At 44.0% G+C, this 23,966-nt stretch overlaps 3 protein-coding genes across 9 annotated transcripts in view; 2 read left to right on the forward strand and 1 right to left on the reverse strand.

The window, feature by feature from the left end:
- The first annotated feature begins 192 nt into the window (after window positions 1-192).
- LOC117973710 (dnaJ homolog subfamily A member 3, mitochondrial-like) lies at window positions 193-6,330 on the forward strand. Of its 2 annotated transcripts, XM_034926808.2 has the most exons (12): window positions 193-500; window positions 1,292-1,428; window positions 1,658-1,741; window positions 1,964-2,167; window positions 2,581-2,733; window positions 2,993-3,140; window positions 3,254-3,318; window positions 3,478-3,606; window positions 4,073-4,188; window positions 4,667-4,764; window positions 5,430-5,575; window positions 6,010-6,330. In XM_034926808.2, exons 1-11 carry the CDS (start codon window positions 296-298, stop codon window positions 5,552-5,554), a joined length of 1,464 nt encoding a protein of 487 aa, XP_034782699.2. In that variant the 5' UTR covers window positions 193-295; the 3' UTR covers window positions 5,555-5,575; window positions 6,010-6,330. The 2 variants fall into 2 exon arrangements, with proteins under 2 accessions (XP_034782699.2, XP_034782700.1); XM_034926809.2 differs by lacking the exon at window positions 5,430-5,575.
- Window positions 6,331-7,591: 1,261 nt separating this feature from the next.
- LOC117973711 (heme oxygenase 2-like) lies at window positions 7,592-15,596 on the reverse strand. 4 transcript variants are annotated; one of them, XM_034926814.2, is made up of 7 exons: window positions 15,496-15,596; window positions 13,178-13,388; window positions 12,657-12,797; window positions 12,397-12,514; window positions 10,791-11,282; window positions 10,438-10,558; window positions 7,592-10,140 (listed from the first exon to the last, which is right to left on the reverse strand). In XM_034926814.2, the coding sequence occupies exons 3-7, from the start codon at window positions 12,749-12,751 to the stop codon at window positions 10,013-10,015; spliced, it is 954 nt and encodes a 317-aa protein (XP_034782705.1). In that variant the 5' UTR covers window positions 12,752-12,797; window positions 13,178-13,388; window positions 15,496-15,596; the 3' UTR covers window positions 7,592-10,012. The 4 variants fall into 4 exon arrangements, with proteins under 4 accessions (XP_034782705.1, XP_034782701.1, XP_034782704.1 ...); XM_034926810.2 differs by having other exon boundaries at window positions 12,657-12,776; window positions 15,496-15,595; XM_034926813.2 differs by having other exon boundaries at window positions 12,657-12,776; window positions 15,508-15,587.
- A 2,670-nt stretch (window positions 15,597-18,266) lies between these two features.
- Window positions 18,267-23,966, forward strand: part of LOC117973722 (uncharacterized protein C7orf50 homolog) — a 54,013-nt gene continuing 48,313 nt past the window's right edge. Inside the window, exons 1-2 of one of the 3 annotated variants that reach the window (XM_034926849.2) lie at window positions 18,267-18,370; window positions 18,847-19,044. In XM_034926849.2, coding sequence (XP_034782740.1) covers window positions 18,874-19,044 — 171 coding nt within the window. In that variant the 5' untranslated portion in view covers window positions 18,267-18,370; window positions 18,847-18,873. Of the gene's footprint in view, window positions 18,394-18,846; window positions 19,045-23,966 lie in introns of all 3 variants that reach the window. The other 2 variants (XM_034926850.2, XM_058995730.1) reach the window with 2 other exon arrangements.

The raw sequence follows: 23,966 nt of genomic DNA on the forward strand, positions 1-23,966 counted from the left end.
ATTATTATTATATAGGGGGTCGTACACAATTTAGACGTTACTATGTTTGGGTACTATAAAATTGTCCCAAAATTATATATAAATTCACAAAATAAGAATCTATAAAACATGTGTAACTGCCATTCAAGTTACACATCAACAGTACACCCAGCCATGCCTATCTGCCGCACCCCCAACACGTGATACGGTAGAACGCTCTGTAGCACCTCAACGCAAGCGCACGTGGGGTGGCGAGTCGTCGTTGGGTTCCAGTCGCGCATGCGCACTTCTCCGTTCCCCTGTCAGTCCCAGTTTAATGATGGCGTCGTCTGCAGCTTGCTGTTCTGCACGCTGGATCTCCGTAGCTGTCTCGACCGGGCAGCGCCGGGCTTGTTGCCAGCTTGCCTCCGCCACGAGGATACCTCGCTCCGTCCACAGCCAGGGCTCACCCGCGGGTGTGCTGCAGTACCGGTGCGGGGGGACAGGAGTCGGGACAGGCTTGACATTGAGAGGGCTGACAGGTGAGTGTGTTTGCCGGGTTTAGAGAAGTCACAGTCCCGAGGCCTGAGCTCTGTGTGGAGCGCTTAGACACGTGGACAACACCCAGTAATCGTGAACCTCTGCTCGGTACAGATTTGCTTTCTTATAAAAACGCTCCAGTAAAAAAAAAAAAAAAGTAATAGAGATGGGCATCACATTTGATCCCGAGTAGGGACGTTACCTTGACATGCGCTGCGTTGTAGTTTTCCTGCATATTGATTTTTTTTTCCCATTGGGACTTGTCAAGTCTCTCTCTCTGAATGCTTGAACGCGGACAGCAGTAACTTCGTTCTGGACGGCAGGGCTCTCCCCCGGGTCATTCGTTGACCTTGAATAGCAGCGGACCATACTTGTTTTGATATAGTCTTCTTGCTCAAGACAGTGCCCGTTAAAGCTTCTATAATTAATGGTCCACTGACAAAGATACAGCCACAGGGGCTGGATGTGTCGTGGCAAACAATTGATAGGTGGAAGGTTAGGCATTGCCGGTTTAGCAGTGTTAAAAAAACGACCGCTTGCCGTTGACATTAGGGTTATTATTTTGTTTGCAAATTCAGTGGATGATGAAACTGTGTTCAGCCAATAGCTGCCTGTCTCCTTCACCGGCATTGTGTACTACAGTACGATTCTTCTTCCACGATTCTTGGGAAATTGCAGCATGTGGATAGATAAATATATATATATATATACAATTTTTGGTTGACCTGAATCCTGCTGTTATTAAGCTGGCAAGGTGAGACCTGACCGATTGAAATCTCTCTGCTCATTACAGGACTGGGTGCCCCCAGTGCAATCTGTGCTGCTTCCTTTCACACCAGTGCCTCCCATCCCAACAAGCAGGACTTTTACCAAGTGCTGGGGGTGCCACGCTCCTCCACTCAGAAAGAGATCAAGAAGGCGTATTACCAGGTAGGAGGGAAGCGCTCTGAGCAACAGGCTGGCTTTCTCTGTCAGGAGCTCCAGGTCATATTCTAGTCATGGGCTCCAAGCATTAGCCCACTTCACCTCCAGTCCCTCAGCATTGGGGCACTCTGCTTTCCCGAGTCCCTGGCTACAGTCCCACGCAAAGCCTTCTGTCTGAGTGGAAGTCCCTTTGATTGCTGACACTGTCTGTGTGCTTCTCTGCTCTTCTCTGTAGCTTGCTAAGAAGTACCATCCAGACACAAACAAGGACGACCCTCAGGCCAAAGAGAAGTTTGCCCAGCTGGCTGAAGCATACGAGGTAACTGTGCTTGTGATCTGCATATAGTACTGTATTAATCCAATATAGTGTGTTCGGCATAGTACTGTATTCAGTACAGTATGTTCATAACAAAATCAGTGTTTTCTCTGCTTGTGCATTACGGCCTATTGACTTCTATAATAAAAGAACAATTAAAGCAGATTAGCTGACTCTCAAGGAGATGAATGGAGAGGTTCTCACACTGCGCCCGCCCTCCTGCAGGTGCTGAGTGACGAGGTGAAGAGGAAGCAGTATGACACCTACGGGTCCGCTGGGTTTGACCCGGGCCGGTCCGGGGCCGGCAGCCAGCAGTACTGGCGCGGGGGGGCCAGCGTCGACCCAGAGGAGCTCTTCCGCAAGATCTTCGGGGAGTTCTCGGGCTCGCAATTCGGGAATATGAACTCCATGTTCGACCAGCCGCAGGAGGTGAGGCCCTGGGACCATGTCATTGCTCATTTGAAGGGTAATCTCGTATCATGCACATTTACCATAATGTTATAGTTCTCAATTGTTTTATGTATATATGTCATATTCGGTATTGTTGCTTTAGTTGATTATTATTATTATTATTATTATTATTATTATTATTATTATTATTATTATTTCCGGTGCTTGCCTACTATTAAAGCAAAAGTTGCATCTGAAAAGACTCCTGAAGGCTGATTGTGTGTGTGGGGGTGGATCTCTTTTAAATGGCTGTCGCTTGCACTGTGCTGCATACATTGCAAATCACAAGGCCGTGTTTATGAAGGAGGTTTACAGTATGCCAGTATGTCTCTGGATGTGTGAGGCTGTGCCCTGTCTCAATGCTGCTCAGTAGTTTGGTTTCTTTTCCCCAGTACATCATGGAGCTGACTTTCACCCAGGCAGCCAAGGGGGTGAATAAAGAGATTGTGGTGAACATTGAAGATTCCTGCCAGCGCTGCGACGGCAAGGGGCATGAGCCGGGTACCAAGGTGCAGCACTGCCACTACTGCAGCGGCACAGGCATGGTGAGTCCACCAGGCACCAGCAAGCCAGAGCAGACTAAACCATGCACTCATCCATAACCTCAAAACACTCTGAACTACAATTCCTGAATTTATTAAGTTTCTTTTAGTGTTACTAAATTCCTCACTATCAAGTGTTTGATAGTCTTAATAGCATGACAAAGCATATGAAAAATGTGTGGTTTGCTCCTAATGGAACATTGAGGCTCTTGTATCGACTGTGCTCAGCTTTAACCCTCTCTACCCCCTTTGCCCCGCGCAGGAGACGATAAACACCGGCCCCTTCGTGATGCGCTCCACCTGTCGACGCTGCGGTGGGCGTGGCTCAGTCATGGTCACGCCCTGCGTATCGTGCCGGGGGTCGGGTCAGACCAAACAGAGGCGGACAGTGGTGGTGCCAGTCCCTGCAGGTGAGGGCTCTGCACTGCCTGAGCTGGAGTATTTAACACTGGGGTATTGCTGTGGGTGTGGGGATCAGCCCTGGCGATGGCAGGTCTGTAACACAGAGGCTTGTGTGTTTCAGGGGTGGAGGATGGGCAGACGGTCCGGATGCCTGTGGGGAAGAAGGAGATCTTCATCTCGTTTCGGGTGAGTAGCAGCTGGAAGGTCGGTCACAGCATCTGTGGAAGTTGCAGGACCTGGAATGGCTCAAACTGTCAGAGATTCCCCTGCCTGGATTCTGCCCGCACAGAACCAGCGAGTCCGCCCTGAGTAACACTGTGCCGTGCTCTCTGTGCATTCCTGCAGGTTCAGAAGAGCCCGGTGTTCAGGAGAGAAGGGGCGGACATTCACTCGGACCTCTTCATCTCCATCGCACAGGCGATCCTGGGGGGCACGGCCCGGGCACAGGGTCTGTACGAGACTGTCAACATCACGGTGGGTACCTGCGGCACCACATACACCTCCTGATGGGGCATTCCATGACAGTGTGAGCTCAGCTGTATTGTCCTCTATCGAGCCCTCGATCTGCTGATGCTTGTTGATCAGTTCTGTGAATTCGGAGGGGGCTCATCGTCAGCCTCATGTAGGTCAGATACTGAAGTTTGTTATGAATGGTATTGATGACATATCAGTGTAGCATAGGTAAGGTTTTGCTTCCCATTGACATAAATTGGTACTTCTCTTTAAAAGAAAAAGTCCATCTATTGTGGTTGCAGCTAGTCTGTGTGTTTTATTTTTATTTGCAAATGTGAATCCTATGGAAAAGAGAATTCATCATTTAGATGAGGATGTAAAGAGAAACGGCCATGTTTTAAAATTCAGATTGGTATGACAGAGTGTAAAAATAGCCATTCAGATTGGTGAGACTCCCAGTGACAGGCTTCCTCTGATCTCCTGACAGATCCCAGCAGGAATCCAGGGTGACCAGAGGATCCGCCTGTCTGGGAAGGGGATCCCGCGGGTGAACAGCTATGGATACGGAGATCACTACGTCCACATCAAGATCCGAGTCCCCAAGTAAGAGACTGTCGGGACCTGTCCTTGCACCCCCACACCCTCTCAACACCGTTACACTCTCACAGCCCACACCCTCTCAACACCGTTACACCCTCTCACACCCTCTCACACACCATTACACCCTCACACCCTCGCACACACCCTCACACCATGGGAGCAGGAGAGATACAGATGCCCGCATTTTGTAAAGACACAGGGAAGGAAACTTAAAAAAATCTTCCGTTATGCTGTTTAATTAATTGCAATTGCCAAATGATTTGAGAATAGTATTGGTGATAACAGATCTTGAATTTATACTGTTTGATTGGTTTAACTATCATACAAACATTAGCTTTTGAAGACCTCAAAAGTGGAAATATAAGAAACAATAACTGTTTTAAATCTGGAATTCAGGAATAAAAGTTATTTTCAGGACCCTCCTCTCCCCCCCCCCGATCAGTGAAGTTTACAGAGTCTCTGTTCCTTCCCCTGCCTGCAGGAGACTGACAGACAGACAGCGCTCTCTGGTCACGAGCTATGCTGAGGATGAGACGGACGTGGAAGGCACGGTCAACGGAGTCACCAACACTGCTGCTGGTGAGTCTGAGATGACCCCTCCGTTTCACTGTCCACAATGTAATAGTCTGAGGTGACCCCTCCGCTTCACTGTCCACAGTGTGATAGTCTGAGGTGACCCCTCCGCTTCACTGTCCACAATGTAATAGTCTGAGATGACCCCTCCGTTTCACTGTCCACAATGTAATAGTCTGAGGTGACCCCTCCGCTTCACTGTCCACTGTGTAATAGTCTGAGGTGACCCCTCCGCTTCACTGTCCACAGTGTAATAGTCTGAGGTGACCCCTCCGCTTCACTGTCCACTGTGTAATAGTCTGAGGTGACCCCTCCGCTTCACTGTCCACAGTGTAATAGTCTGAGATGACCCCTCCGTTTCACTGTCCACAATGTAATAGTCTGAGATGACCCCTCCGCTTCACTGTCCACAATGTAATAGTCTGAGATGACCCCTCCGTTTCACTGTCCACAATGTAATAGTCTGAGGTGACCCCTCCGCTTCACTGTCCACAGTGTAATAGTCTGAGGTGACCCCTCCGCTTCACTGTCCACAGTGTAATAGTTTGTAGCACGCCTTCAAAGGCAGGCTTGAGAATTCTGCGTTGTTCAGCCTTTTTCTCGCTTTTAAAAACTTGCCAAGCAGCGAAAGGCTGTCCACAGCCACTGATGCAATGCCTCTTTGTGTCCAGGTGGGGGAGCCAAGAGGCAGCGGTCAGAGGCAAGGCAAGAAAGCCCTGAGGAGGGGCAGGACAAGGAGGAGGGGCAGGACAAGGAGGAGGGGTTCTTCTCCAAACTAAAGCGAATGTTTGTTTAGCTCCTGACGGCCCCAGCAGAGGTAGGCCGTCTCTCGCTCTGTCTTGTCTGTGTGTGGGGGTTCGTTTTATTGAGCATATGGGGTAAAAAAAAAATAAAAAGTTCCCTTTTGAAGACATTGGCCCTAACGTCCCTGTAATGTGTGAAGTCGGCAAAGTCCTTCTAAACACTGAAACAAACGTGTGTGTCTCTCTCTCCCCCCTCCTGTTTATCCACCCTTCATCTCCTCGCCAGGGCTGCTTCTCAGGGGTGACCCTGGACCTTCTCCTAGGTACACACAGGGTCCCTCCCTAAAACATGTGCAGGAAGCCTCTTTAAAAAGATGGGTTAGGAAGCCTGGAAAAGCATGCCTTTATTAATGAGATATTCGGGTCATGTTAATCATTCAGTGTGTTAAATGATATCACAGATGTTTATTTATTTATTTATTTATTTTTTTGTGTGTGTGTTTTGCAGGGAAGCGGTACACTGGGAACTAGGCAGTAGGAAGCCCTTGCTGGGATGGGGCGGGGGAATGATGTTTAAACTGGAGCTACAGTACTACTCTCTGACACCCGACAGAGCGTCTCCTGAAAAAATAACACAAGAGGAGATGGAGATGACGACCACAAAGTCTAGCAGCGATCTGTCTACAAATCTGTACCTGCAGAAACCTTCATTATACTTTCATCCTAGCACACTTTCAATTCCATAATGTGCTGTAGTATATTTGAAATGTACAGAATCTCTTGGAGGGAGATTTCTCTATTTCGAGTATATTAAAATTGTTTTCTGTTGGCCCTGCTCTAATCGTAGATGTCTCCCTGTAGCTGTGGCATGTGATGATATATATAATGTATGTGAATGCTTCAGAGACAGGTAGGTAGGGCTTTGGGAACAAAAGCACTGCTCTGGAGCCCGGATCCTCACACAGCGAGTGTCAAACTTGGTACTAATGAGCCAAACTACTAGTGTATGCTTTTGTTGTCTTATTTTTTCTGCGTGCCCTACAGGTTTTATTTTTCTTTGTTTTAGAATTACAGCCTTAGCTGAACAGACTACGTTTGAGGTTCAGGTGCAGGTGTATTTTGTGCACCGGAAAGCAATGCAGATTTTCAGGTCCTGAAATGTAACAAGGTATGCAAGTAAAAATGAATGTCCCAGCAAAGGATTTACAATCCAGGTGCAGACACAGCACATGGAACAGAATATCACACCAGTGCGACACGTAATACAATTTATCAAGAGTAGTTGTATTTAATGTCCCAGTCGTTCTGGTGTCTGTACCGTGAGATGGGGTGGAAGATATAAAGTTTGATTACATTTGGAAACGTGTCTCCCAAGATCTAGACAGGGCTCCTTTTTAAGTAGGTCATTGTGACTTTGCTTTGTGTCGTTTAGGGAACCTGTCCAGGTATCATGAAAATGGGATGAACGGTTCCTAAGCTATAACTTACTTGAGTTTGACACCCTTTATAATGGGTAAGTTACCTTATGAATAATGTCTATACTCTGCAGCCAGAATCAGGGTTGCATATGGTAGGTATAGAAGTGTCTACAGGTAATGTAAATAAATTCATACTGGAGGTATTTAATTCAGATCTGTTCTAACATTCGTCAGTGCAATAATGACAGAATAAAACACACACACTATATATATATATATATATATATATATATATATATATATATAGATGCGTTTGTGTATGTTGTTGGTAATGAGAACACCATCCAGATGTTTCTCGTGAGGTACAGAGTGTGATTTGGGTGTTTCATTGCCTTCTGCCCTTGTGTACACATACACGCATGTTCTAATTTAATTCTAATAAAAATACATCTGTTATGTATTACTTTGGTCTTTCAATTGAATAATTCAGCTGAGACCTGGGTTTGTCAAAGAAACAAACCCTCGTCTAACATGTATCCAGTAGTTTCTGAATTTCCTGTGTTTCTTATTTTGTAAATCATTGCTGAAATTTGTGATGTCTGCCAAGATCGTGACTGAACACACAAGTTTTAAATAAATACAGTTAAACAAATAAATAGACAGACACACTGACAATTTGTGCATAAAATGCAATATTAATTTTAATGTTGTAAAATAAAAACAGGATGTTACTCTTAGGTTTACATTGGAAGTCCCTTGACTTTCAGAAGCAGATTAAACAGATTGTGATAATAATTGCATGTTCTTCCAGTATTACAGTGATATTGCACTCAAAGGAGGGGTTGCAACACTGGCTGTTAGATTCAGCTGGGCCAACAGGCCACACAATGGCATTGCAATTAATACCAAGCAAAAAGTAGTAACTATATAAACTGTTTTTTACCAGTAAGCTAACACAAGCTATTTTAAAGAACAACAAAAAAAAAATACACTGGTGGTCAAACATGTTTGTGCCAGTTGTTGAAATATTACCTGGCAGCAGCTGACAATGACTTCACTTTTTGACATTTATTATTTTGTCATAGCTTTTTGCATCACTTTCCATTCCTACATTATATATATAAAATCATCCTCTAACACTGAGTAAAGTGCTGCAGTGAAATAAGTGAATTTTATACATCTCTTTTTTTTAAAATGCATAGCAATCTATTCAATGTAGTGCTGTTAATCACACAGGAAGGTATCGATAAGATTCTTTTTATTTCAGCCCAACTTTCCTTCAGTGCTTTGATACTGCTTGGGTTACACTGTATCCCTATACCTGCCTATATCCTATCCGCACTTGAATCCCACCAGCTGGGAAATGTAGTAGAGAAATGGGTATTTAAATTCCTATGAGTTACGTTGCTCACTTAGTCTGTCTCAATACCAGCTCAACCAAATTGTCTCTGTGTGGGAGACACAGGCAGACATCTTAACACTGCAAAATCGAAATCCAAACGAGTGGCTGACAATACTGTGGAGTAACAGAACGTGCGTACACAGTGGCAAGCCGCACTCAATCATAGTGGTTGCCCATTGCCATGCACATGCAATGCACTGCATATGTGCGGGTCAAAAACTGGCAAAAATGACCCATTAGCACATAAGAAACAAACGCCTCATTACATAAGCCTAATGCAAAAGGTGCACTGAATTACACTGTACACAGGTTAGATGAAAACAAACAGCAGAAACTGCATATGCAGTACGATCTAGATATATCAAAGTTAATAGCAGATGGCACATTTCTGACATGTGCTGTAATACTACTTTTAAACCACTGCAGACACTGCATAGGAAGCAAAGGTTACAGTGTGTGTTCATGCCACCTGCGGTCATTGCTAAACAATAGAGAACAGTACATAGTTTCCATTAAAATCGTTTTACACAAACAAAACTACATCCGTTCAACTGAGGTTTTTAGTTTTTTTTCCCTACCAAAAGTTGCAGCTTTAAACACGTTCCCTATAAAGGATATCTGTTCCTATTCTACATCCGAAACGGGGACCTGCTTTCAGTTACACTGTGTGTGTGTGTGTGTGCGCTCCCTGGCCTGGATGGATAGGCTTGTTCACTGACAGGAATGCCAGGTCAAACCGTACATTCTGAAGACCTGATTGCACGATTCCCATGACAAAATCAATGTCGCTCAATTTAGATAAAAGTACTTAAAATCTTCTGCTCACAAAACAGTGAGAGGCATTTACAACTGAAGTGGTCTAGGTGCATTAAAAAATAAACAACAGAGGAAGATTTGGTTTGCGTGTGACAGGCAGTGTTGTGTGATGCTGTCGGTTGATGTGTGACGAGCAGTGTTGTGTGATGCTCTGCCGTTATGGACTCTGTACGCTGTCGGTGAGATGAGGTTAACAGCTCTATAACCACGGGTGCAGATGAGCCTGGCTCTTTTGCACTGTGGTTAAGATGCTTGCTTGCAGTGCTGAGGGGGCGCCGGTTCGCAGCCAGCCTCCGCCAGGTTACAGATATATAAGCAAGATGCATAGAATTCTGTCAGGTGTAACAACAGTGCTGTAATAATGAAACTATTCTGAAATGTGTTGCACAATGACCATAGTCCAAGACCCCTCCTACTGTGGTTAGTCCAGTGAGGGTACATGTCTGGGTAACTGGATTTCAGTATTTCAAGGAACAGCTTTTGAAATTTGATACAACAGAAGGAATCAACAACACAGTTTCAGAGGAATAAAAAAAAACAACTCTGTGTCCTACAGGGTACAAATCAGCCACTAAAAAGTGAATACACAATCCAAACATTAGCTGAAGAAACAGACGATTCCAGTACAGTATACTCCATCTACAACCCATTAAAAAAAGAAAGAACTTCAGTGAATTCATCTGTACCAGAGACAATTAAAATAACTGCAGATCAAAAAAAGAAATGAAAGAGAAAGGACTTGGCGTAAGCAGCTCATTTTCCCAACACCACATTGTCATCTACTGTGACTCGGGAAGGGTTAGACAGAGCACTGGGTCAGGAGGGAGGGGCGTTGCTATGGTTACAGAATCCAGTCTTTAGGCCACGCCTTCCAATCACATCAGGTACCAAGCAGCAACGCCTGCTAGCAGGGCAATGCAGGCAGACATTATGACCTGCCCGGTGGGGTGTCTCAGCACTGCCATGGCCATGTGGCAGGCACAGGCAGAGCCACCGCCAGCAGCTGGGGAAAAAGACGGGAAATAACAATGAGAAAAAACACGCGCGCGCACAAAGGGGCAAAAACACAGAATGCAGATGTTTGGATTTGAATATTCTGATGTTATTTACTCTCTGTTACTCTTATTATATTTGCATGCCAGTAATTTGAGCTGGTTGCACGATGGCCATTTTAATCGGCATACTAGTACGCAAATCAATTAGCACTGTTTAGGAAGTCCATAGTCTAAAGTATGTGATGCGTTGCTGCTCTCTGTAATGAAATGCATATTAACGAGGCTTCAGTCAAGCCGTCACATACCTGTTTTTGCAGCGTAGTAGGGGCATTTACTGAGGTCCCCTTTCCCGTCGTACTCCGGCAGACCCCCATCCAGCACCTCGTCCTTTATAGTCTTCCCAACTCTTTCCAGCTCGTTGAAAATCTGGCATTTAGAAATCAAGTTTAGAAATCCTGGACTTCATGACAGTTCACAGGTTTTGTTAAAACTGAGATCTTATTCAGCACTGACTAATACTGCTGCTTAACTGTGGTTTCGAAGATCCTGATTCAAAGCCTACAATCTTTCAACACTTACTCGCATTTTCTTAATGGTTTATTGACACCGTATCTAGCGGCCGGAGTACTCCGTTTAGCTTTCTTTAATGCCAGCCTACCTCCATGTTGAAGCCGAAGGCGCGGTTGGCCTCCTCCACGATCCTGAGCTTGGTCTCCTGGTCGAGGTCCAGGTCGTTCATCCTGCTGCGGTACAGCTGCTTGAACTCCTTGGCGCTACTGATGTTGTCGAAGGTGTAGAACTGGACCCCCTCTCCGGTGCTGGGCAGCTTCAGGGCTCGCTGGGCCACCTTCTTTAGCACCTGGCCCCCGGACAGGTCCCCCATGTAGCGGGTGTACGCGTGGGCCACCAGCAGCTCCGGCTCGCTGCGCCCCACCTCGTGGATTCGGTCTACGTATTTACGTGTGGCCTCTGAGAGCTGCACCACCGCCTGCCAGTTCTCTCCGTAGAAGAACTCCAGGTCTTTGGCCAGCGCCTCCCGTCTGTGCAGCTCCTCTGGGAAGTAGAGCGGGGCGAACTGGGGCTGATCCCTGTTCCCGTCCATCTCCTCCTCCAGGGCAGAGTATGTGAAGTACAGGGCCACCGTCCCCAGCTGCCGGGACAGGAGAGACCAACCTGAGCCCTGGCTATCCAACACTCAACAGTGCGAAATCTAGAACTACTTCAACAAACTCAGTCAGTAACAATGGACAACTATCATTACTTACTACGTTTCTTTAAGTGTTTATAAATGAACTTTAATTAATTTTAATGAAATCATTAAGATCAGGAATCCACCCCAAACACAAACTGGAATCCGTGCATTCAGCTGAAAGCTATAGGTAACCCTTACGGGACTCCCTCCATACTTCACAATTGGATAATTCGTTTGTTAATTCATTTGTTCAGGTGGACAGTAAAATACTCAAGTTCTACAGTTTAGTGTACGAGTGTTTTGAGTTTTCAAGTGGATGTGATGTTAAAGTCAGATAGTGAAAATAAAGAGGGGTCAGTGCTGTGTTTAGAACTGTATTACTCTCACTGATCCTGGGAGCTGCTGCACATTAACCCTCTCTATATAACACAGGCAGTGTTTAGGGAAACACAATCAACAAAGAGGGGCATGCATCATCTGGACTGCTGTATACAGTTGGGTTTTTACTGGAGCAATCTAGGCAAAGTACCTTGCTCAAGGGTACAGTTGCAGTGTCCCCCACCTGGGATTGAACCCACGACCCTCCGGTCAAGAGTCCAGAGCCCTAACCACTACTCCACACTGCAGATTAACCTCAGAGATTTCTTATCTGAATCCTCTTAGGTGCAGATTAACCTCAGAGATTTCTTAATTTCTTATCTGAAACCTCTTAGGTGCAGATTAACCTCTTAGCTGCTACTGTAAAACGAAACACTGAAGCTTCATATCAAGAACTGTTAGCCAAAAGGGAGGCTGCTTCTTATTATAGTTATTGAAAAAGAGGCATCAGCACTCTGTAATACTGACACACAAACAGATGCATGCGTACCTCTCAGCATGTGGATGAGATTTATACTTCCAAACTCAACGGAAAAGTTTTCTTTTACACAGAAATGTTTCTGCTTCACATTCATGTGTCAGACCAATTTGTCCACACAGCGTAAGAGTTACACACACACAGACAGATACACGCACAGACACACACACCCAGATACACACACACACAGATACAAACAGAGACACACACACACACCTTAAACAGCTCCTTCCTGATGTGGCCTTTCAGGAAGTCCTTAACAAACTGCGTGTTCTCAGCCTTGTCGTGAGCATCCACAGTCCCCGCCTTCAGCAGCTCGGACAGGTCACTGGGGCTGCGGGCGACAGCGTAGTCAGCACTGCAGCGACCGTGCACACACACGCACTCTATAAAGACTGCACAGCTACAGCGATAGAGCTTATTAAATGATAATGTAACTGAAATACTGATAACACAGTTCCGAGGCTGAACCTCACCTGACACCATCATCGTGCTCCTTCTCGTACACAACTTCACCCCCGTCCTGCATGGTCTCCTCCTGCCCAGGCTCCTCTGCTTTCAATGCAGGCATGGCTGTGGAGATTCAGTCTCTCAGTCTGTAATAGAAACGCCTCTCCCTGCATGTTACTGTATACTGTAATCATGCACAGCCTCAGGTCTCCATGCAATACAAATGAAGACAGAGCATGCGATCTGGGCTGCAACGCGGTGTGCTGATCACTGTAAAAATCTGTTAGCTCAGCTGCACTCAAACAATACAAGACTTACTCAAAGAAACAGAAGGGGAGATGTGTATCTTATTTAATATGAGAAGTCCCTCCCTCCCTTTTAATACAGAAGTGAAAGTTTAGACTGAAGCAAGCTTTCACTGGATCTGATCCTGCTAATATTTCACTGGATCTGATCCTGCCCCCGACTGACTGCTCACAGTTAGATATGGATTGAACACATGTGGATGCTCCTCAAAGTGCAGCTGTGTTTGGCGATGACAACATACCTTTATTGCTTGGTTAACACGGAGGAGCTGACTCAGCAGATACTGACTGCAGGATTCTTGCAGGCCTGTCTTCCCCCTCGCTCTCTCTTCTCTCTCTCTCCCTGTCTGTCTGTCTCTGTGCACTATACCACCTCTAGGCAGTTTGTTGTTACTCTGTCCCTCACAGTCTGACTCAGCACAGCAGGACGGCTCAGGGACAATGCATTTCACTCTGTGTATAAAAAAATATGAAAGGGGGGAGTTGTAAAGGGGGTCAAAACAAAACAAAACACATACACACACACACACACACACACACAGACTCGACGCTTTTCTGGGGGTTTGTGGCGGAGTGTCCCGCCCCTATTTATTATTATTTGTATTTTTGTTTGCGGCGCGGGTAAAAGCGCCGCGTCTTTTGTTATTATATTTAAAAACCCCGTGAGGATGCATGGCTGATCAGCTACTGATTATTTAACTAGCTGACAGTCATGCATCCTTACCAAACGCGTGCAGACTCTGGCCGGGGGATAATAAGATAATTACCAACTAGTTAAATCCCTCGGCCAGAGTATATAAACCAGCAGCACTCTGCACTCGGGGTTGAGAGTGTAGAGGAGAGTACGGGAGAGCGGAGAGAGAAAAAGCAACATTAACAAAACAATTGCTAAGACGTGCTGGATTTCCCAGCACATCACTTACTTGTTTGTTTGTTCATTCGTTTGGCCCTTGTGCCCTTTTGTTTTGTGTTGTGTTAATTTGTTTAATATTTTGTTTATTAAATACGCTGAGTGCACTAACACTCAGCTTCAACCGCCCATCCACTGTTTGGTTTGAGTTACTTCCTGGTCCGTGACGTCATCCACATCACCACTGCGAGCCAGACTGTCACAGGGTTACATGGTGAAGCACTGAACAAACGGCTGCATTGTTGGACAGATGGAGAGTTCAGGGCTCAGTGCTCTTCTGCTGCAACTAAACTGCTGCAAATGAAAGCACTATTCAGAAACGAGGAGTTCAATTCATACGGACCCCCATTTAACATTTCCATAGACATTAACCAGCATCAAAGGACCTATTAAGAGCTTCAAATCAGTGTGTCGTATTTTTATTTTGACAGCGTTATAATAAGAATTCCCCTGCAAAATGAATAGTTTTTAAGGAAGTAACAAAATCTTTCCAGTGGTAAATACAGAAGTGCTATGATTATGCGAGAGATGTCAAACAACTGCTACAGAATAGCATTAGAGGAAGAGCAAGCTGGAGTACCCCAGCATTACTCAGAGGAAGTATGTTGATCATTTAAAGAGTCCCATCCTGTTAAAGTTTAAACGGGTACACATCGGGAACAGGGCGTGGCTATCTATGTTTCTGTGCTACTGGTAACTAAATGATTTTTATTCACATCTGTGTTACCACCCTTCCGCCTTGCCCCCAATTAACTTTCTCAAATGAAAGAGAGAACTCCCTTACAAAATAATTTGTTTTCATTTAAAAACAAGGTTTTTTTTTAATCCTGCTGAAATTTGACATTTCAAATTTTGAATAAATGTGATACTTGAAAAATAAACAATATTGTAACTGTACCCTTGACGTAAGACATTAGTTCATGTCCTGTCCTGCAATTATTATACTCCCGAATAAAGTTTGTTTGGAAGGGTCTGTATAGGAATCTCAAACAATACGTTTATTGTTCGACAAAAAAAAAAAAAAGGTAAATTACAAGGGAGTTCTTATGAAGGCTGAGACTGTTGCATTGTGAGCCGTTGCGTACGCTCCTGTCTCTCGCTTTTTGAATTTATTTTTTAAAGTACATTGCGTCACAGCTGGAGACCTGATAACTCTGTATCCAGCACCGTTGAATACAGATATCAGTCCAGACTAGACGCAGAGGAATCAATTGCAGTACATCCAACATATATATCACTGATACTGTGGCAGGTCATTAAGAAAATAACAGATATCCTCTCAGTCGATAATATCAACTGGCGTAATCTTATTTATGGCACTGGTAGATAATAATGACTTACACCGTGATAACAACAGCAAGCGACTGTTTAACTTGAAGCTAAAACTGGTTAAGATGATGCTATTATTTTCGTACTATCACCCCGGTAATTCTCGAATGATAATGATGATGATACTAATAGTAATGACAATGCTTCCGCTAGTCAATGTCAAAGCTGTTTACTCAAAAACAAGTGGAAAGACAATGTATTTTTTTTTTTTAAATATGCCCTTTCCTCTTAAATGAGAATCCGTGCTGATATCCCATTAGTCACGGCTTTGCTCACATTCCCGATAATACAGCTAGCTGTCTATATAATAAATATACTAACCCGATACTGTACCTCTCCTCCCTTCGCAACCGCAGTGCAACTCGCTCTCAGAAGGAAGTGACCTCATACAGCAACGTGCCACGTGACCCGTTTACAAACTGTGCGTCGTGCTCTTCTGGGCAATAAAATAAACACTGAAGTAAACTCGCTTTGTTGTACTCTGGCACTGGATAGTCATTTTAGTTTATTTGTTTAGGGTCATTCTAAATGCACTGATCTTTGCAGGGTTAGCACAACTGCCTTGAATTTTCACAAATATTCTCCCAACTTTCACCATACACCTTTTGACTCCTATAGACCTTTCATATTGCATTTTGGGGTATAATTCTGCATACTGTTGATTTTTCATACACATTTTAACCGATAGATCAATGTAGTCTGAAAGACAGGAACAAAACTGTACTGTATAAACAAAAAAAAACAAAAAACACTCTCCAGTGCTCTCCAATCTTTGGATATGAATAATAATAATAATAATAATAATAATAATAATAATAATAATAATAATAATAATGAGAAGAAAAAGAAGATTATATCCAGCCAAAAAAGTCATAGATAATCTTTATTAAAATATAAACAGGTGTGTTTTTGTTAAAAAAAAAAAAAAAAAAAAAAAAGCACACAGAAATATGAAGCTGCCCTTGCTGCTGCTTGCAGAAACAGTTTAAATATAACGCTGCAGTGCAGCAGGAGGGAGAGGAGGCTGTTCAGAACGCAGGGTTTCCAAAACCGACGCGCTGCTGCGGGGCATGGATCTCCTGCAGAAGAGCTTCGCTCTTCAGCTTTAACTGTGGGAGAGGAGACGGGCTCATTACCCGAGGATCACACTACGGTAACCACAAGTAATTCAAAAAGCACTGTTTGGTGTCTTTACTGCAATGTTCCAAACAAAGTGACATACAGAGATTAGGGTTAGGGTGAACTGTGCATCGACAACTTCTGCTGCAGAGTCACTTCCAATAGGAGCTCGTTTGTTTTACGTCTCATCCGAAGAACGGAGCACAAGGAGGTTGACTTGCTCAGGGTCACACACAGTGAGTCAGTGGCTGAGCCGGGACTGACCCTGGAAGCTCCTGGTAACAAGCCCCTTTCTTTAACCAGTGGACCAGCAAGCCTCCTGTGTACCAATGGTGTTAGAAGTGAACTGTAGGAACCCTGTGTGGGCCAGTGTTTCTGGCAGCTTGCTGACCTGTAGGGCATTGGCCTGGAGCAGGAACTTGGCTGCCTCCATGTAGATAGTGTTGGTGTGACAGGGGGCGTTCTCGCAGGGTTTCAGCACAGCAGACTCTGACACTGCTGCTGTCTGCTCAGCCTCACTGACCACACGCTCAGCTTCCACCTCCACGTCTGCAACGAACCTGCAGGTGAACTCGACACCCTGTTCCCGACTGCTCAAGCTTCGAGGAGTCCCCCAGCACCGCGGTGTTGAACTCGAGCAGTCGAACCTGCAGGTGAAGTTGAACTCGACACCCTGTTCCCGACTGCTCAAGCTTCGAGGAGTCCCCCAGCACCGCGGTGTTGAACTCCTCCGAGCAGTCGAACCTGCAGGTGAAGTTGAACTCGACACCCTGTTCCCGACTGCTCAAGCTTCGAGGAGTCCCCCAGCACCGCGGTGTTGAACTCCTCCGAGCAGTCGAACCTGCAGGTGAAGTTGAACTCGACACCCTGTTCCGGCGACTGCTCAAGCTTCGGGGAGTCCCCCAGCACCGCGGTGTTGAACTCCTCCGAGCAGTCGAACCTGCAGGTGAAGTTGAACTCGACACCCTGTTCCCGACTGCTCAAGCTTCGAGGAGTCCCCCAGCACCGCGGTGCTGAACTCCTCCGAGCAGTCGAACCTGCAGATGAAGTTGAACTCGGCACCCTGTTCCCGACTGCTCAAGCTTCGGGGAGTCCCCCAGCACCGCGGTGCTGAACTCCTCCGAGCAGTCGAACCTGCAGGTGAAGTTGAACTCGACACCCTGTTCCCGACTGCTCAAGCTTCGGGGAGTCCCCCAGCACCGCGGTGTTGAACTCGACCTGGACATTCAGCAAGGATTCTGCTTTTGAGCCTTTCTGCAACAGAAGACAGAGACAAAGTTAAGTTTATAGAAAGTGAAACTGGTTACATCAAGAATTTAGTGCCGCTGCTGCCGCTGGCAACAGCAGAATCAGCTGCCTTAGCGCTGGTAAAAAAAAATCCTACTGGTAGTAACATCTGCCTAAATTAAATGGGGGACTGTTATCTGCTCCGTTATTGAATCGCATTTTGTTATATACTTGTACTTGCTAGAACCGAAGTCATTGTATTTTATCTTGCTCTTAATTGTATTAATACTTGTACTGTGATTCTTGAAACACTAAGTCACCCTGGATAAGGGCGTCTGGTAATAAATAAATAAATAAATAAATAAATAAATAATAATAATAATAATAATAATAATAACAACTGTTTACACACTTACTATTCTTACCAGATTTTTGCCTCGCAGAACAGTGATATCCACCCGCATCGTCTCTCGACCTGCTAAACACGGCTCCATATTTAAAATATAACATAATTCCTTATTTATTTATTTATTTATTTATTTATTTTTTTAATAATACGAGCAGGTATCTAAACGACAGTGCGAATTATTGAGAACGCACAACAACAAAAAAACAAAAACGCGTCTCCTGTAACCATAGTTTCACATCGCGAGATCTTGCGACACACGCAATACACGTGGTTCTTAAAGAGGTCAGATTTTGCTGATTGGCAGGAGCTAACCCAATGGAAATTGTACTTTGATAGTTTTTGAACCAATAGGGACGCGGGGAGGACAGGATGGCGTGGCACATGCGTTTGTAACACACGCGGGTTACAGGAGTAGTAGGAAGTGAGTGTCCTGGTTTGTAGGTAAGGTGTCTTACTGTAGTCGCGTAAGTAAAGACTACTGTATGTTATTTAAGCATTTTGCGTCTCTCTCTCTATATATACACACACACACACAGAGTATATATAATGTGTATAATTTTAACGGATATAAATAGATATACTATATTTAAAAAGCACGTTGAGGGTCTGTTTAGGGCGGTCAGATACATTACAGTTTTAAGACCATTTTTACTATTTCGACAGATATAAACTGTGTCTGGGTTTGTGTAATAACGGAAAGGGAGATTAAATTCTGAGCGGTGTTGCTGGTCGTGCTCCTAACTAATTTTAAGAAGCTAATAAATTAGAAGGAAAAAAAAATCATTATTGTTGTCATATTAACTAAGATTGACTGAGGATGAGTGTTCACAGCCATGATCAGTTTTACAATCCGGTTTATGGATTTGATATAAACGTGTAATCTACTGTGTTTCTTATTGCAATGCTGTTCCATGCAGGAACCCGCAGCATCTGTTGTCGCCACAATGACGAAGAGTAAAATAACCAAACCCGAATCCGAGAGCGTGGAAATCAAGCGCAAAACAAAGCAAAAGACTAAGAAGAGAGTCGCGGAGGAAATGGAGCAGAAGCCGTGTGAGGAGAAGGAAGAGGGTGAGCCTGAACGAAGGAAGAAGAAAAAGAAGAGCAAGGTCAAGGTGAGCAAACTGAACTGAGACAAGGGTGGAATCTAGCTGTTCCCTGCTCCTCATCTGTAGAGTCAAGCTGGGGGAACACCAAGCCACCTTGTGGTTTCAGGAGACTAGGTGCACACCTGGCTTTGATTCAGCAAAGATGCCTCAAACTAGGCCTCACTTTCTCCTGGAACCAGGTTTCAAGCCACTGTTCCTGAAAAAGTGGCTTTGTGTTCCCTCAACTTTAGGAAAGAGGGTTCATGTTGGCATTCGTGGAACCATAGATCAGTTCTAATGGCTCTGACCCATTCCAGAATAGTGTAAGTAAATCCAAACCACTCTAGAATTGTACAGGAAGCGTGGATTGTTCTAGAATTTGTCTGGCTGTGCATGAATTCTCATTTGGTTCAGGAAAGATAACACATGATGATTCATGTGATTTGCATGTTATTAATTATAGCATCCCTGCTATTTGTATGGTTACTGTTGAAATAGCATCAGCAGGGCAGTGTATGTCTGATTTTTTTTTTTTCTAACCTCACATTGCCAAATCAAATGCTAACTTTCATTAATACAATCCTGGGTACAGGCCAGAGACATCTCTTGTAAAACAGTTTAATTATTTTTGCACACCACAGCTGAGTCTTTGCAAAAGCCAATCCAACACTGACAGTGCATGCTGTTGGAGATTTGGGCTTGCACACATTTTTAACTGGAGAATTGTAGTTGTTTGTCAAGGAAAGCATTAGTTTTCCAGTAAATACACAAGTTCTGCGCATTTGCTGGCAAACTGAATGCTGCAACAGAAAACAAGGTCAAAATAACACAGCCAAAGCCTGTAGATTCGCACCACACCAAGCTATTTAAAACAAAGCTAAGAGATTGCTTGGAAATGGTCTGACTTGCTGGATGCATGTGGTTTTTACACAAGGATGAGGCAGCAGGACTGACCGCTCGCACACAAGACATTGTGACTTTGCAGGCTTGAGCCACACGGTGGGGCTGTCCCGCTGATAAACACTAGAGTTCTGGAGCTCCATGCCAGCTGAGTTCAGCAGATACTGTGTGTGTGTGTTTTCTGAAAGATCAGAGTGGTTTATGCAGAATCAAATCTAATGTTTCTTAGGAATTGCCCCAGAAACGCACATTCAGGACTAGATGAAAGTATAACAGTCACGAGTCCTTGTGACCAAGGGGCCAGCACCGGGAATTCGTACTGCAGTCGTGTCTGAACGCTTGGCATGTAATGTTTCTGTATCCGCTGTGGAAATTAGGAGCACATTGACTTGTGAGGGTTACTTACTTAAAAACAATGTTGTGTGATCAAGAAGGGCACGTTTAATTGAGCTCATAAAAAAAAAAAAAAATAATGCCTATTTTGGAGAGGCTATTAGAGTAATTGGTGCCTAAACTTGTAAAACATCTTGTACTTGTTCCTTAATGTTTTTGGATAAGGAAGTTCAGGAACAGACATGTCTGGAGATTAAATGGTTTATAAGTGCTGTCAACATTCACAAAATACCAGTGGAACTGGGAAAAGGCATATTTTAAAACTTAGAACTTATATTGTAGCAACAGAACCTAGAACCACTAGGAATGATTTGCAGGCACCCTAAAACAGTAAAAATAAAATGCATTCAAATCACTAGAATCTACTTTTCCTTTTAAAAAAGGCTACTCTGCGTGTTTTTAAGCCATTAGGAATAATTTAAAGCCAGGCTTCATGCTTTATTTGTTTTGTACCCCAAGACTTGGTCTCTTCTCTCAGTATAACACTGTGATTATGATAATGCTGGATAATAATAAGGGCCTACTACAGTGACTCTTGAGTTTCTGTGAGATATGATACCTAGCTAGACCTTTCCTCGCTGCAGCTTCTAAATGAGGGTGCTTTTACTGTAGCGATTAATCATTTTATACATTGATTTATGATTCTTGGAAAAAAAAATCAAAGCAGGCTTGCTGTTGCCACTCTTTGTCCCGGTGCAAATGAGTTCCTGTTGAACCAAGGTGCTCTGTGCATGCTGGCTAGCTGTGGCGTGAAATCAATTCCGCTGCTGTGCGAATAGAGTTACAGCAAGTGCAGCACCTTCTGTAAGTGTTAATGGGGGGAACGTTAACATGATCCGGCACGGACATTGTGTTTCCAATTGAAAGCAATTGCAGCCCGAGCTCGCACCATCAGCGCACTGCTGCCAGCTAGTCAGTCCAGAGGCTCTACAGTAATGAACTGGAGGATAATCATTATGTCTGTGTTTTTCAGTAGGGATTTTAATTTACAAATGCAATCATAAATCACATCCATTATTAACACACATCCATTAACATGTGTTTGTTATGCAGACCTTGTTTTTCACTACGGTTTGCAACTGTAATCTCCTTTTTTTTTTTTTTTTCTTCAATATTTTATAACCGGGCACTCGTAGAAGCCCTGTTTATGAGCTGTAATTAAAATGCATTTTTTTGTATCAAGGTGCAGTAGCACAGGCACCAGCTTGACTGTGTTTGACTTTGTAAAGCTACAGGTGAGAAACAGATGTTTTTGCACAAGGATATAAAAAGGTTGTTGAAAACGTGTATCTGTAATACTTGAAACCATTTCACCTGTCAATCTGTTACTGTTTAACTAAGAAGCAGACATCTGAGAGGCAAGCTTGCCCAAAGTGAATGAAAAATGCATTTACAAGAAACCTGTTTAAAGCTACTTTTGTCTTTGTCAAAGTGCAGCCTTTGCATTTGCTGTTTTGACATGTTCGTTCGATGTTCATCATCTTCATCAGTTTTCTTGTATTTTAAAGGCATGTGGTTTCCCAATGCTTTGTCTGTTTCATAGACTTCCTGCCCTTCTGAGATTGGGCCAGTGTTGATAAGAGTTTAAGGAATTAATACATTCTAAGATGTTTCCCTCTGATGTCTTGCACCCTGCCGTGTTAAGGAAGCGCAGCTGTATAAACCGTGTCCATTACAGAGGAGCATCGGAAGCCACAGCTCGGTGCTACCTGCCAGTTTCAATGGAGGACTTGCATTCAAACAGGATAAAGTCATGAACGAGGAGGACCTTTTTACAGGCTCTTAGCCTAGCAGGTCCCTTCTTGATCTACACTGATGACAGCATTGGCTGAAGCATTTACTGTAATCCGCAGGTACAAAAGCTCCCTATTGAAAGACATTCTCGTCACTCTGAGTGATTTACAAGTTTTGAACGGCACTGTTTTAGGAAGCAGAACAGGTATCTGGAAAGCAGCGTCTTGAAACTGTGGTGTGGGGGGAAAAATGTCCTCAAATAAAGTTGAAAAACAAAAAGATCTTAAGACATAACGATAAGACAGCCAGTGATACTGTTGCTTATGCAAATCGATTTTTAAATCCTTGGATGTGTCTCGCTAAAAAAAGGCATTTCAGTGTTTTCCCACATTCAAGATAAGCAGTGTGGTCAACCCCCTCGCCCCTCCAGGGAATAAAGTGAAATACAGAATTTTACGACATGCCACGATGTGCTTGACATTTTCTTCAGTGCCTTTGGAAGCTATTTGAACAATGCATGGAGCACATTTCCCAGGATGGGACATCACAGCTGGGAAAACAGTTGAGTTTCCCAGGAGCAGACCCTTCCGAGTCCCACTGTGCTGTGCACAAACAATGCACAGCACAGGTCGCTAAGAGATGCAGGCTTTAATATGCGCATCATTACCGTGTACGTCAAAACCTGGAGGTGGTTTGATCACACCAAGACCCAGCAAACAACATAAACAAGTTCATTAGCGATTTGTAATTGAGGATCTAGGTGCAGCCACAAGAACCTGTTCCCCGTTGCTTCCACCTTGGATAGAAGCACAGCAGCATACCAGAAGTCTTTGGTAGAGCGCTCCTGGGTTTAAAGCAGTCTTGCCTATTTAAAGTGAAGCTACAGACATAACCTGTGATTCGAGCCTGTTTGGCTGCCATGCACCAAGAGTCTTTCACTACCAAGGAGTTTATCTTCTGGGTTTATTATTATTATTATCATTCTTCCTTTTTTTGTGCTTAGTGGAGTACATAATTGCAGTTTTATTGCTTATTGCTTGCACGATATTCGTAACTATGTAACTAATATGAGGGAAAATAATATGAATATATGAGTTGAATAGTAATCCTTCTGCCTCTGCTGGTTTCCAAGCCTTACCTGGTACTTATTATTATTATTATGTATTTCTTAGCAGATGCCCTTATCCAGGGCGACTTACAATTATTACAAGATATCACATTATTTTTACATACAATTGCATTATTTTTTTTACACATTATTTTTTATATACAATTACCCATTTATACAGTTGAGTTTTTACTGGAGCAATCTAGGCAAAGTACCTTGCTCAAGGGTACAGCAGCAGTGTCCCCCACCTGGGATTGAACCCACGACCCTCCGGTCAAGAGTCCAGAGCCCTAACCACTACTCCACACTGCTGCCCCTACTGGTACTGGTTTGTCTCTGGACTTTCTGTGCACAGGCAAGCAGTGCAGATTTACAGCTGAAGGACAAGCATGCTGCTAACTGTTTAATTGACAGGCAAGGCAAGTTGGTAATGCAGTAATGGTATTTACTATGTGCAAAACTGTTTAAGTATGCAAATCCGAACTCTACAATTTTAAACAGAAGAATAATAACTACAGTTCTGTATACATTTTTATTTTATGTGCTGTACCTTGTAATTGTTACAAAATACACTGATGGCAGACAGTGGTGGTGTTTTCATTTTTCTCAAATCAATTTGTGGTATGCCAGGAAGTCTAGTGCCACCTTTGCAGTGTTTTCCATGATGATGTTGCTTGCTTGGTTCACTCTGTGTCTTTTATGCCTGGCTTGACCCAGAAGTGTTTGTCATACAGCTTCAAAAGCAAGTCTCTTGGCACGTGCCATATGCATAGTGAATTGACGTATAAAGATACGTTTGCAGGGTGCACAGTAC

Source organism: Acipenser ruthenus, chromosome 22 (assembly GCF_902713425.1).
Source record: "Acipenser ruthenus chromosome 22, fAciRut3.2 maternal haplotype, whole genome shotgun sequence".
NCBI classification, from domain to species: domain Eukaryota; kingdom Metazoa; phylum Chordata; class Actinopteri; order Acipenseriformes; family Acipenseridae; genus Acipenser; species Acipenser ruthenus.

What these genes read in the sequence shown, in the direction of transcription:
- LOC117973710 (XM_034926808.2), top strand. Translation starts at nt 296, where the DNA reads ATGATGGCGTCGTCTGCAGCTTGCTGTTCTGCACGCTGGATCTCCGTA. An exon ending in TCAAGAAGGCGTATTACCAG is followed by an intron (nt 1,429 to 1,657) that starts GTAGGAGGGAAG and finishes TCTTCTCTGTAG; the next exon opens with CTTGCTAAGAAGTACCATCC. An exon ending in ACGAGACTGTCAACATCACG is followed by an intron (nt 3,607 to 4,072) that starts GTGGGTACCTGC and finishes ATCTCCTGACAG; the next exon opens with ATCCCAGCAGGAATCCAGGG.
- LOC117973711 (XM_034926814.2), bottom strand. Translation starts at nt 12,751, where the DNA reads ATGCCTGCATTGAAAGCAGAGGAGCCTGGGCAGGAGGAGACCATGCAG. An exon ending in GAGCACGATGATGGTGTCAG is followed by an intron (nt 12,515 to 12,656) that starts GTGAGGTTCAGC and finishes TGTCGCCCGCAG; the next exon opens with CCCCAGTGACCTGTCCGAGC. An exon ending in CCTTCGGCTTCAACATGGAG is followed by an intron (nt 10,559 to 10,790) that starts GTAGGCTGGCAT and finishes TCTAAATGCCAG; the next exon opens with ATTTTCAACGAGCTGGAAAG.